Raw genomic sequence first — 14211 nt, 5'->3', positions numbered from 1 at the left:
GGATTTGGACTAACGTAGGTTCAAGGGTCGACTGTGCATAACTTTCTTCTTGAAGAAGTTGACATTTGAACCCAGGTCAGTTCACCTGGCCCATCTTTTGGAGACTTCAAGTTCTCCTGTGCCTCGGCTCTGGGATGGTCAGACCTTTAGGGATGCACTGCTGGGTGTCGGAGGTGTTGAGGCACACCTGGGTTTAGTCTCTTCTGTTCTCCTGCTCTCTGGATTGTTGACTCTGAGCATTTTGCATGACAAAAAAAATACCCTATGCTAACATGTCCTTGGCAACTCTGATCGTCTACAGCTTCACAGCAACCATATTCTTCAGATGAAGCTGCCGTTGGTTTTCCCTTTTTCTCTAGCCAAGCAGCGTTTATTTAGAAAGCTCTGGGTGCAGTGTCTGGCTGATAGTGCCTCATGCTGTTCTGCCTTATTCCTGAAGCTTCCATGCGTCTCTTTACCTTTATAAATATTCTCCTCTTGCATCCATGCTGCCTCCTGTTACTCGGATGTGCAGGGAATGGTGAAGATGTTTGCTAAGTCTCCAACACACGGCTTCTCTTCAGACTTCGGAGCTGGCTCTGCTGGGGGCCATGGAGATGATCAAGCCAGACGTCATTCATTCAGTCTGATGGGCCCCGTCTCTCCATTTATCAGTCACGGATGGTTGAGGGATTTTTGAATCATTTTATGTCTGACCGAAGTTAGATAGATTCTCATTTAAGAAGAGAATTGCTTTTGCTCCTTCTCTCTGACTTGTGGTCCTTTCTTTGTACTAGGGGTCCTGGTTGTTCAGTCAAGACTCTTAGCTATATTACTTGTTTCCCTGTCTCTGGCCAGGGTGATCCCTATTCTTAGCACATAGGAAAATATGTAATTAATGTTAAAAGAATGAATTCTAGTGACGTCATTTGCCTTTTGGTTGTTTGACTTTTGAGACCATTCTTTATCTGGGGTACCATGCTCCCAATCAGTGACCTCTTAGGACTACTGCCACTGGTTCCCTGTTTATTTATTTATTTATTTATATTTTTAAAGATTTTATTTATTTATTTGACAGAGAGAGATCACAAGGAGGCAGAGAGGCAGCAGAGAGAGAGAAAGAAACAGACTCCCCGCTGAGCAGAGAGCCTGTTGCGGGGCTCAATTCCAGGACCCTGAGACCATGACCTGAGCCAAAGGTAGAGAACCCACTGAGCCACCCAGGCGCCCTGATTCCCTATTGAATAGCTTCAGCTGAGATGCTTGTGTTTGACCATATTTTCAGGAGATCGGAGGCCTTTTTTGGATCTTTTTCTCCCCCATAGGAAAAAGTATGGCCTACCAAGCACCACAGGTTTAAGACTTCCTGGACACAGGATGTTAATGCCTGAAAAAACAGGTGCCGAACATGTATGTAAAAGCAGTAAGTGGTAGAAACAGGCAGGCTGGTGGGAAGGTACACATCCCACCTAAAACATTCAAAGTCAGTGTGAAACAGGGCAAAATTTGGCCCACATCCTACCTTGGAAACACCTTTCAGAATTTGAGATCTGGCTTTGAGGGGACCAACTGCTCCAGTTTTCCGGAAACTGAGGGGTTCTCTGGGAGGTAGCATTTTCAGAGCTAAAACTGCAACGTTCCTGGACAAACCAGATGGTTTTTCACCCAAGCTCTAGCATGTTCAGTGCATATGAGCATTGTCTTAAACTAGACTGTAGTTAAACTAAAGCTTTAAATATAGGGAAGACTTGTTGGATCAATTAGCGTCACCTATTAAAACCAGAAAGAAGTGTTTCTTCTTTTTTTTTTTTTTCTTTTTCTTTTTCCTCTGTAAGTTTGCAGTTTTCAATGGAGAAAAAAAGTAGCAATGCTCACTCTTTTATTCTTATAAGCAAAGCAGGACTTTAAACTCTATTTGAGGGATGACCCCTTTTCAGAAATTAGAGGCACTGAATTTATTGCCAGCCAGTCATAGCTGCCCATCTGCTAATTCTCTCCACATAGTGGGAGCAGCTGTCATTTCAGAAACGCTACAGTAGATAATAAGATTGGGTACGTTTCATCTTCAAATGCTTAAAACAAATCTCTGGGAAGAACAGCGGCAGTTTCTCTGACTGCATGAATCTCTGATATTATTAACACAAAATGCCAAATGGATTTGGAGATTGGAAGCAAATGGATTTGCTTTAAAAGGAAAAGCACTCAAGTTACGTGTAGTACATATTGTGATAATCTGCGCTTGCATAGATACAGGGACTGCTGTAGCAATAGGCAGACCCAGAGATACTCTCCAAATCATAGCCACGCAGAGAGCCCTGAGTACAAATACAAACACATGGGCTTCCAAATCCCCACAACCTATGGGTACAAAGGGAATGAATGCATCGCTCTCTCCATACCCTGCACAATAAAATTTACCCAAAGATGATGGCTTTCCTCCATCTTACATGGGTCATTTCTCCAAATCCACATAATTAGATAATCTCAGATGCCATCCACCAGCCCCCTCTGCACTGTTTAACAGCCTGAAGTCCAATTAAAAATTTACATTGTTACTGCCTCAGAAATTTTTTTCTTAGATTGATTCTTTTCTTTTTAGTCTCATAGCTTCCACCTCTAAGTCTGCTCAAGTGAGCTGGTCATTGGACCACAGCCTCTTGTTTGGGGTTCCTAGCCAATAGGATCTCTTCCAATCAACCTGCATAGAGCTCCTTCATTATTCTACATAATGAAAAAAAATTAGGGTGAGGTGAGCAACCAATGAACATTGCTCATGTGTTGCTGTGCATCCCTGAGCCTTCTAGATGGGGACAAAGATGTAAATTTAGATAGAGATGGGGATGTGCACATGGATATAGGTATGGGCATGACCTAAAGAGAGGCACGGGTAGAGAGAGAGTTCTGTAGATATTTCCCCATGGAAATATCATTTCATTTGATCTTCAGCATAATTCGGGGAAGTGGGCTACACATATTTTTATATTTTTTGCCTATGAGGCTGTTGACTCTCAAAGAGAATCCCAAATCCCATATCCAGCGATAGGACTGTGAGTTGGGAGTCGTCCTCTTAACCCTAATCCAGGGCTTATTGTGACTGCAACACAAGCTTTACTTTTTTCTACTTTTGCTGTGAGCATTTTCTCATGTAGACATTGTCCCCACACATGTTCTCCACAGAGTCATTGTCCGCACACATGTTCTCCATGGAGTCATTGTCCCCACACATGTTCTCCAAGGAGCACATGGAAAGAGAGAGTTGACATGGAAGTGATGGCTACTGGATATATGCATTGCCTGCATTTTCATTTATACAGATGGAAGTGCTTTTAAAGGGTCTTACTGATTTCATCACTTTTGATGTTACTAAGTAAAAACACAAATCCCCAGTGTTGATGAGAAACCAGGTCAAGGCAAGGAGAATCACAGAGCGGTTCGTATCCCAGGGCTCAGGGATGTTGTGCCTGCGAGTACCTTGATTTGAGAAAAGAAATTCACAGCAAATACGCTCAGGACCAAGTCTGGGACGACTGCTTCTTTCCGCTGCTATCACTGTTCAAGATCTCCTTTATGTTTTACCTCCATCCCTGGTCGCCAGGCAGAACAGATAAACCCTATTTCTAGATGCCATTGCTATTAAAAAGAGGGAGGGAGAAAAAAATAGCAAGAAAAGGACAAAAAAATCACAAAAGAAGGTGAAAAAAACCTACTATTTCTCAAGTCAAAATATTTTAATGGTGAGATCAGGATAAATGATTAATCTAAAGATTTTTAGTTTCTAGCGATCTGTAAGAGGAGGCTGACAAGCACCAAGAAACTAATATTTAAAGATAATTTCAGAAACACGAAGATGAGAAAGTGGTGAAAGAAGGAGGCTGAACCTTTTTCCTTCCACCTCCAAGATTTATTGAAAATAGTGATTAAAAAAAAAAAACACAGAAAACGTATCTGGTTCTATATTTAAGTGCTAGTGCATTTATTCCTTCCAAATTATTTACCGAATACTGATTTTGGCAGTTACTATATTAGGGTTGTGATGGTAACAAAGCACTGTTCCGGCCCCCAGGAGGCTCACCGTCCAAGGAAAGAGAGGTAAAAATAACTAAATAACAGTAAAACCCTGCCCAGAGTGGTTTATGAGAAACTCTGATTAAGGGGAACTCTGGCAGGTCTTGTAACTAATAGGAGCAGAAGGGAGTGGCCTGGCAAAGGGACAGCGGACAGGGTTGCTCTGAGGGATCTGTGACCTGTTGGAAAGACCTGATGTGCGGAAGGACTAGGGCTGCAGGAGATGTGGCCTGGGCGTGGGGGAAGGGGGAGGGGGATGCCGGGCTGCCTCCCCTCCATTCGTGGTGTCTCTCCTATTAGCTCTCCTGAGTAAATAGCATCGTCGCAGGCCTACTGGGGGCCTCCCCGAGCTTGGGCTGGCTGCACTTGGTCATTTCAGAGCATCTCTTTTTTTGGATGACCTGACAGCTCAGCGTCTTGGCTTCCCCCTGAATCACCGGCCGCGCTCTCATAACGAGCTGCGTCGACTTTGTAAAGTGACTTGATGCTTTCCAGTGTGGACATCTCCGTTTCCCAAAGGAGGGGATGGATGACTCGGCTCATGTGTCATGATGTCTTCGCAAAAGATACTCGGGCTCTCTGGGTAAAGGTCAAGTGTGCAGCGTCACCTGTATGGATAAGATGGGAGAAAGAGCTGTATGCTTTCTCAGAGGCAAACAGCCCTGGATATTCAGCCTAGCTCTTAATTATGTGATCTTGGGCCATTTTTGTAATCATTTTGAAATTCTAGTCTCTTCACTGGGATGCAGTACTATCTACCTGGCAGACTTATTGGACCAGCCGGAAATAGTGTATATAACGCACCCGGCGTGACAGTTTGAGCTCAACTTAATTATTTGTAGAATTGAAGGTCCCAGAGCCCAGAAAAATTTATCGAACTCATTCTCTGTAGATGCATGTAACGGGGAACTATCATTACCCAAACTTTGTCCTGAAACGGCGATAACCCAGTAGCAAGTCAAATATGGCTCCCATTTCTTTTTGGGGCCTGGGAATAATCCCAACCCCTGGGGAGCTTGAATGACAGATCCGCAGCTTTCTGGACATCTGCAATGGATGCCAATTGGGCAGAAGTCAGAGGGACGCGGGATTCATTAGTTTGTCTTGTCGAGCTCTATTTTCTCGAGTTATTTTCTTCTCGACGAGTATTTATTTGCTCCTTGTTTGTTCCCGCAGCCACAGATGCTCACTGAAAGGGGAGGATTTGAACAGACAGTGGCTCTCTCCCAGCGCTCGTCTCCAGCCAACGATCTACCACGCCAAAGGGCTCCTGTACTACCTGAGCAGTGTTGGCCGAAGTCCCAGGGTGAGTCACTTCCTTCTGCCTCCACACTCTTGGCTGGTTCCTTCCATCTTTCACGAGGAAGCTTACTTTCTGTCAAGGAAAGAAACCCGGATACAAGCCAAAGACCTATGTGTGACAGGCTTTAATGGGGGGATGTATTCATTTCCTAGGGCTGCCATAATAAAGCACCACAGACTGAGTACCTTGAAGCAGAACAGAAACACATTCTCTCACTTTTCTGGAAGCTAGACATCTAAGATCAGGACATAAGCCAGCCATGATATCTCCAAAGGCTCTAGGAAAAACCCTCCATGCCTATTCCTGGCTTCAGCTGATTGCTGGGGGTCCCGAGTATCCCTTGGCTTGTGGCAGCCAGTCTCAACCTTCTGCCATCCTGTGTGTGTGTGTGTGTGTGTGTGTGCGTGTCTGTGTACAGACTTCCCTCTTCTCATAAGACAGCAGTCACTGGATTGGGGTGACTTCATTAGGGGCCACCACAGTGAGTAGGGCCTCTTCTGAACTCGATTTCCTCTTCAAAGACTTGTCTCTAAATAAGGTCCCATTCACAGGCACTGAGAATAGAGCTTCAACATGCTTTTTATTTTTTGGAGGGGGGGGACACAATTTAATCCACAATAGTGGAAAACATTGGTTCAACACCCGTTTGTAAGAGGTGTACAAAAATTGCATTTTATCCCATTTTCTATGTCTTTATTTTTCTGGGTTTTAAGTTATTGGTCAACAAAGAATATGTATCTAATAAGTAGTGTTTGAAAGAAATGCTCTCGATGTTCATATTCATATTCAAGTAGTACTCACTCTGTTCCAGAGATGATCCTGGCACTGTCCCAGGTACTTTTATGTGTCGGGTTTAGCAACTGTACAATTGAGAGAAAACATGACGGATCGTCCACCCCCCCCCCCCCCCACTTACTGATGGTTCCCACTTAGGATTTTTCTTTTTTTCTTTACTATCAAGTGAAGCTGATTCACGTTCAGTAGGAACCATTTTTTATATTTTGACCTTTGGTCTTTTCCCAGGCAAGAGGCACATGGTTTGATCCTCTGTTGTGCTGCTGGGCAGCGGCAGCAAGCCATAGCTCCCAGCCAGCCACATGATCAGGAGGATGAGCAGCCTCTACCGGTACCACATTTCGGTACCCATGCAGCCATTCTGTTGTTCAGTTTCAGTATAGTGTTCAATAAATTACATGAGATAATCAGCCCTTTATTATAAAATAGGCCTTGCGTTAGATGATTTCACCCGACTGTGTGCTAATGTAAGTGTCCTGAGTGCTGGGGGGAGGGGAGGCTAAGCTGTGTTTGGTAGGTTAGGTGTATTAAATACATTTTCAGTGTATGATATTTTCAATTGATGATGGACTTAACAGGTTGTAATTTCATCATCAATTGATGAAGGTGTGTATTTGGAACCAGAGGCCTATGCTTAGGATAAGGAAGGAAGCAATGACAGCCAAGTTAACAGTCTAAGAACAATAATTTATCAGCTACAAACTGTGAATGTATTCTCTGCAAAAGTATCGAGGGGGCATATGTCCAGACTTCAAGTGCTTGTCTAACCAAAGAACATAAAATAGTATGGGGAAGCCCACAGATGGGCCAAACAATCACCTCTCCCATTAACCACTGTCTGAACATACACTATGTGATTAAAATGGTGGCACGTTCAGTGAATATTTATTGAAATATTTGGTGAGTATCTAGTATAGATTCTTACTATAGTCTCAAAAAGACTAAGGGGTCAAGTGATTTTCCTGAGATCATCAGGAGGTATATGGCAGAGTTGGCATTCAGTTCTGACCTGTTTTCTACCCTGGAACCCAGTCTATCTTTATCACATACTCTCTGAGAGAGGGTCCCCAAGACTATCCTCTGGTTCACTGATCCCCCAGGACAAACAGAACTCAGAATAGCTGCTGTGCTTATAATTATAGTTTATTATGGTGAAGGGATACAGATTAAAAGCAGCAAAGGTAAAGAGTGCATAGGGCAGAATCCAGGAGAGACAATGGTAGGTTTCTAGGCATCTGCTCCCTGTGGAGCTGTATGGACAAACCTTAATTCAGCAGTGATGTGTGGTAACATAGAGAGTATTGCCAACCAGGAAAGTTCATCTGAGCTTTGATGTTCAGGATTTTTACTGGGGCTCAGTTATAGTAATAACCCCACATGGCTGATCTTAGTTACTCTGTCTCCAGCCCCTTTAGAGGCCAAACTGACACATTATGGCCCAAGACCTTCACCATAGATTATACTGTCAGCATCAACCATCGGCATGACCCAAGGTCCTGGTAAAGAAGACAGTCTTGTCTAGAAGACTATTCTAAGAGTGTTCGAGTGATCTCTCAGGAGCCAGACCTTTCTTGGCAATGTTCAAGGTTTGAGGCAATACTTGACTACAAAGAGAACAGCCAATGTAACAATGTCCTTTCTCCTTTAAAATCCGTGTTCTACACTGTGCAGTGTGCAGTATTTTCATGCTAATTCTCGCCACCCCATCTAAGGAGACATTATAATCTATGTTGTCTACCCTCTAGAAGCAAGGTCATGGCCTGTATAGCAGAACACCAATCTTACAATCAAGGCCTGGGAAGGATGTGTTCTCCGAGAAAAGAAAACTTAGCCTCTGTGAGAAGAGAGATTACAGGGAAAGAGGTCCTTACCTGATACACATTTAAATATACACGCATTCAACCCATAACAAACAGGATTCTTCTCTACTCTGACAACCTCTAATTGAAGAGCAGAACATTTATTTTAAAGCGCGACAGGTGAATGCCTTGTTTAAAAAATATAAATAAACATTAATTAACTGTAAACATGACAGCTACAGACTTGTTTCCTGCTGGGAGCATCTGAGAGGTGGGTGAGAAACAGCTGAGTACTAAATGCTATTCACAGTGTTACAAAACTCTCTAATGGGCTCAACATCACCTTTTAGTTCCCTGTGAGGCTGTATTTAACCAGCCGCCTGCTGACAGCAGAAGCAGTGCCATTCTTACTAGAGCCAGACCTGTCCTGGACACAGAAACTTAACCATGGTGTCCAGATTGGCTCTTGGGCTACGTGGTTTAGATTAACTGACTCTGTCCAACCTCTAGCTCATAGGAACGAAAGTATCAGGAAGCTACTTCTGGTGGCTAGGAGATATAACCTGTAGGTGGTACTTGGACATTTGCCTGTTGGTAAGTAGAATAATTTGAACTCCCAGAACCAATGAGAATGTGAGATAGTGAGAGAAAGAAGTATCCTGATACTGCCAGGGGTTGCTGAAGACCAGACAGATCATTGAGTTTGTAGACAGTATGGCAGTATTTACATATTGTTTCATCCATCCATCCATCCACCCATCCACCCATCCATCTATCCATCCATCCATTCATGCATCTACTCATCCACCCATCCACTCATTCATCCACACATCCATCTATCCGTCCATATACCCATTCACCCATCCATCCACTCATCCAGCCATTGATCTACTCATCCACCCATCCATCCACCCATCCATTCATTAATTCATTCATTCATCCACTCATCCATACACCCATTCACCCATCTAGCCATTGACCTACTCATCCACCTATCCACCCACCCACCCATCCGTCCATTCATTCATTCATCCACTCATCCACACACCCATTCACCCATCCACCCACCCATCCATCTGGGCAGTCATCCATGTGTCCATTCTTCTACAGCAAGTGTGTATAATCACCAGAAAGGAAAAAGATGGCCCTTTTTTTGCACACAAAAAGGGGGGAAGGTGGTTTCTGTAGTTTACTTTGTTAGAAAGTCAGGTCTGCAAAGAACCAAGAAGTACAAAATGGTAAAAACTGCAACAAAACTCCATGTGAGTTGTTGTAGGAACACAAATAAGGGGTTGAGTCATCTTCTCTCAAGGTTATGGAAAAACCAGAGAGGAGAGATGCCACTTAAGCTGCACTTGAAGGTTTAATAAGAGTTTTTGTTTGTTTGTTTGTTTGTTTGTATTACATTAAGTACAGAAATATAATAGTCTTTTCCCAGAGGGTCAACAGGACTGCCTGTGATCTCTTAGATGTTCTTCCTTGTGAAACTGGTGTTCTGACAAGTTTTCTGCAGTTGGGGTGATTGCAAGGGGCAAAGGAAGGAACACTTCTTATTACTACTTGGCGTAGATTCGTTTGATATGACCCTGTCATTATAGTCTCTTTCCCATTTTGTTGAGCCCGATTTTCTGTCTCTAATTTATGAGAGAGGGTCAAAAATTCTGTTCCAGGTGTTGGATCCAAAACTCAGAAGCATAGTGAATAAGAGTATGCTCATACATTGGAATACTATTCAGTAAGAAATAAACAAGACAGAACCCAGCAGTAATGAGCTGCTGGCACATGCAATAATAGACGGACTTCAGAAGCATGTTGAGTGACATAGGATAGACACTAGGGGGTATACACTCCTCTGTTTCTACTTATGTAAAGTTCAAGATCGAGGAATCAGAATGTTGGTTGCCTCTAGCAAGGGATCCAATAATGGAGTCCAGGGGGACTTTTGAGTACAAATGTTCTATATCTCAATTAAAGAGTCACTTACACCCAAACTCATTGACTGAAAAGTCATTCACGGTCTGTGCATGTCACTGTAGGCACATATTTACATAAATACAGAAAATTAAAGAGAAACAAATCAGAGCATAGTCACAGAGGTTTGAAGCACAGCTAGGAGACAAAGGGACCTGCCCAAAATGAGGCAGACCAACATGCAGGCATGCACAGAGCAGAGTGGAAAGGCTGTAGGAGAAAGATCTATTTATGAGTCAGAAATGTCCAGCCAAAGGACAAGGCATGCCAGCAGAAAAACCCAAAGAACAGACTCCACCACTATCAGCTAGTAGGAGACACTGAATCTGTTCCTCTTTGGGGAGGTCCCCACAAAGAGGTGTGGACATGGCTAGGGGGATTGGAAGAAAGCTGTGAGTCTCCCTCAGGCTCCCAAGAAGGCAGGCCAACAGCCTCTTCTAGGCTTCTGTGTTGCAGCTGGCCTGGCCCTGTGTCCCTGTGAAGAATCTGGGCTTTGGAATTAGGAGCAGTATCGATTCTTCCCTCCTGGATCTCACTATAGGAGTGCGTGCTGGTAAAGGGATTTCAGTGCTCTTTGAAGAGCTCATTGATTTCCATTTACAACTTATACAAACTAGGCCGCCTTCTGCCAAGGGACGGGGTGGGCATATTTTGGTTTTATCTTTCTCTGGGGCCCAGTGGAACAGAATTTTTAGCTACTTAAATGATTTTCCTGGTCTTATTCTGTCCCTCCGGCATATGTTTTTAGTTAATCAGCTTCTTCTAAGAGACACAAAAGGAGATTGCAGAAATGTATGGCATGTCTTTTCCTAAAACCTGAGTTCCCCCAGGCCTCAAGATACACTATACTCACTATTTATTTCCACTTTATGCCTCAGAAGTGGCAGAAGGACAAGTGTTATTTTTGCTCATTTTTGTTGATTCATGCTAAGGTACTACATCTAGAATTCCCCTCTTTTCATGTGTAAGGATGTGGTTCAGGGGGTACAGAATGTTCTCGGAGGTCCTGGGTGAAAAAAAATTAAATTTGATTCCATATTCTTTTATTTAAAATTGTTCCCACTGTATCCGAATACAGATTAAACAGTGCTTCTCTAAATACCAGAAACCATGTTCTGTAGGTATTTTTATAGACACTAGTACTTTCACATTTAAGTGAATTGCTAAAGTTTCTTGAATAAATTTATGTTGACAAGCAGAGAAGTTTCCTTCTTTCTCCCTTGCTGGTATCTCTAATGTATCTTTTGTGTGCATCACAGGGGTGGAAATCTGGGGTTTTCTATGTGCCACGGGGAGGGTCAGTCAGATTTTTCAAAGAACTTTGAGCCAGTTCCCTCTTTGTCACATTTTTGTGAGACAGAACAAAGCTACGAGGTTGAGTGGAGGGGAAAGTAGGAGGGTAGCTCCCTAAATTAATGTGATGGTGCTTCTTCCTAGAGCTTGTGGAATGGGGAGGAGGCAAGAAATGTGTGGAGACAGGACCAGATGGGCTAATTTTGCCATAAGACTGCTGTCTACGAGGGAGGGCCACAGGTAAAAACAGACATCAGATGAAGAAACAGGGGACTTGTGCTGCATCTGCTCAGTACACATGTTTGAGGAGGACTGGTTGGTGAGTGGAGCAAGGTAACATTGATCACAGCAAATGGCACTGGATGTAGACCTCAAAGTTCTAGTCCCAGAAAGTGGGAGTTGCCAACCATAAAGCCCAAGAGAGCCTCGGGAGCCAAGACTACTGACAGCCCTTGAAGATAGGAATGCAAATCAGGAGACTGAGGTAAGCCTTCTTACATGGAGGAAGTAAGCATGGTAGTGGGTCAGCATTTGTATCCACCCTTTAGGTTTATCCAGACAACCTGGACATCCACAACGGGTCAAAAAGATTAGTCTAGGCCCCACAGCTTGGGGAAGACAAGGGTCCCAATAACCAATCTACCCTGATTGCGAGTGGTGCACAAAATGGGTAGATCAATGCTTCTACATTGAGAGCCTCAGTACCTATAACTGAGTGAGACAGAAGGCAGTGGCCTCACCCAGGCTGTCAGATCACTGGGACTGTGTCCAAACGTGACACCCGGGCTGGTGCTTCTCTCCCTCCCACCTCTAAAAGTGGGGAAAAGGAACAGTTCTAACTCCCGAGGAACCTTCTGAATGCCCTCTCAGGGTATCCCCCTCACTGCTCACAGAGGTCCAGCCAGCCAGAGACAGGGAGTGGAAATTAGCCAAGGTAGGAGCTCAGAGTAAGCCCAGCAGTTCCATTTGAATATTGGTAATTGACAATCTTGTTATATTTTTCTTCATCACTGGCACATCCGATGATTTAAAATATTTTATTGTGGAAAACCTTTAAAGCCAGACTGATCAAAGTCTGAGGTGAAACATTGCTTTGTAATGGGTGGCCATGGGCAAGCGGTTAACCTCCTTTAACTTTAGGAGAAGTGGGAACCTCATCTGAAAATTTGGATGATACCGTCCTTGCAGGATGTCGATACTGAGTGTAGATGTGTGTAAAATCTTACCAGTGTGACTGATACCTATCAGTCAGTCTAGTAAATAGCAGATATTAAACTTAACATTAGTTACCAGAGACTGTTATGTCCGAGACAGAGCCACGTATTAGATTGTACGTTTCATGTTAATTTTCATGGGCATGTTCAGTGTAATTAAATTATCTTGGAAAGAATGAAAATGTAATACATAGCAATGGGATGTCAGAAAAACGTCCTTCAGCATTTTATAACATGTAATAAAGGGTCTCACTCTGGGCAGTCTCATTGCTGGTTAGTTATTGAAGCTTCTTCTGAGTTTAATGTGAAATAATCACCCCACGCTTGCCATTGGAGCGGACCCAAGTGATCTGTAAGCAAAGGCTGCTTTTTCTAAGGCCATGTTGGAACCTTAGCCCATAGTTGCCCAATTTTAGTAAAAGTCTTTCCCTTTAGGAAAGGGAATGGAGCGTAAAATCTCCTCTTAGGTAGTTTTAGGAATAAATTCTGCCCAGGCCCCCTGTGGTTCGCCTCAGCCATGACTGGATGTTGCTGTCACGCAGACGAAACACTAAGGAGAGAGCATGACTGTCTGTAAACGGTCTGGAAAATTTGGTCTTGCAGATGGGGCTCTTGGAAGACAGTTGGCTATGCCACCAATATCATTTCCCTCATAGAGATGTTCCACTCGAGCTTGGGCTGAATGCCGCCTGCAAAGTATTGTGCACACGTTGGAGTCTCCAGGGCCTTTGTGAGCCTTGCTTAGCTTAATTGGAAGCATTGCTGTTCTGGGTTTCCATCACATACCCCAGAATGTGCCTTCTCACAGTTCAGCCTCACCTTCATTTTCCTGTGGCAGTGGCATAAATAATGCAGAGGTCTCACTGCTGGGAAGCAGGAATAAGACCCAGATGTCAGGAATGGAAAACACAGCAACTTAAAGCTGGCAGAGCAGTAAACACAATCAGGGATAGGTATGCTATGGGGAGCAGGAGAATGCCTGGGTGGGGGGGTGCATTTGAGATGGGGGTTAACCTCTTGCATAAAGGGCCCAATTAGCTTACAGAGGAACAAGAATGGGACCAAGGAATGGAGGCAAAGGGTGGGGAAGGCACGTGAGGAGCATAGCAATGTGGCCCCAAACGATCTCTTTGTTGAGCAAGAAATGATGGAACTCACGTTTGCATGAATTAAATTAACCTTGCAATTTAGCTCAGACAAGAATTCATTGGCAAAGGTACCGGGGAGATGCAGAAGAGCCTGATTTCAAAATCGTAATCCAATCAACGCCATATAGTTTGCTGATGGAGAAAGCGAGACGCAGGGGAGTCAGTTTAGCCCAGGGCAAGCAAGTTCAAAACTAACCACTCCAGCTCAAGCAAAACACAACTTAATGAAATGAAACCTCCAGATCTTCATCCCTGCCTATATTCTTTGCCTTGGGGAAAAGCACAATCATGTTGCCTGTTCACTTAAGCCAGAAATCTAGGGAGTATCCTTAACCTCTTCCTCACTTGGCCCCTAGATCCATTTTGTCTCCAACTCCTGTAGATTTTACTGCCTTCCCCTCTCACTCAACTTCCTTTCTCTCCATGCTTAAGCTTCCTTAAGCGCCATACTTCTGCTGCATTAGCTAAGCCTTCGTCAACTCTTGGGGCCTGGTGTCCATCCCTCTAGTCTACTCTTCAAACTCCTGTCCTGGTGACCTGACCATACTGTTCCTCCTGTGCAAACACTTTAATGGCTCCTTCACCACCTTCGGAGAAATGTCCAGACATCCCAGAGTGGTGTGCAGGGGTATCACTGATCTGCC

General features: G+C 43.9%; 1 protein-coding gene across 3 annotated transcripts in view; it reads left to right on the top strand.

Moving 5' to 3' along the window:
* The window catches only part of AGBL1 (ATP/GTP binding protein like 1), a 730233-nt gene that overhangs the window by 370130 nt on the left and 345892 nt on the right, over positions 1-14211 (top strand). For all 3 annotated transcript variants that reach the window (XM_032342085.1, XM_032342083.1, XM_032342084.1), the window contains exon 19: positions 5221-5350. In XM_032342085.1, coding sequence (XP_032197976.1) covers positions 5221-5350 — 130 coding nt within the window. The remainder of the gene's footprint in view (positions 1-5220; positions 5351-14211) is intronic.

Source organism: Mustela erminea, chromosome 5, assembly GCF_009829155.1.
Source record: "Mustela erminea isolate mMusErm1 chromosome 5, mMusErm1.Pri, whole genome shotgun sequence".
Taxonomy (NCBI): domain Eukaryota; kingdom Metazoa; phylum Chordata; class Mammalia; order Carnivora; family Mustelidae; genus Mustela; species Mustela erminea.
This window is presented reverse-complemented; position numbering and strand designations above follow the sequence as displayed.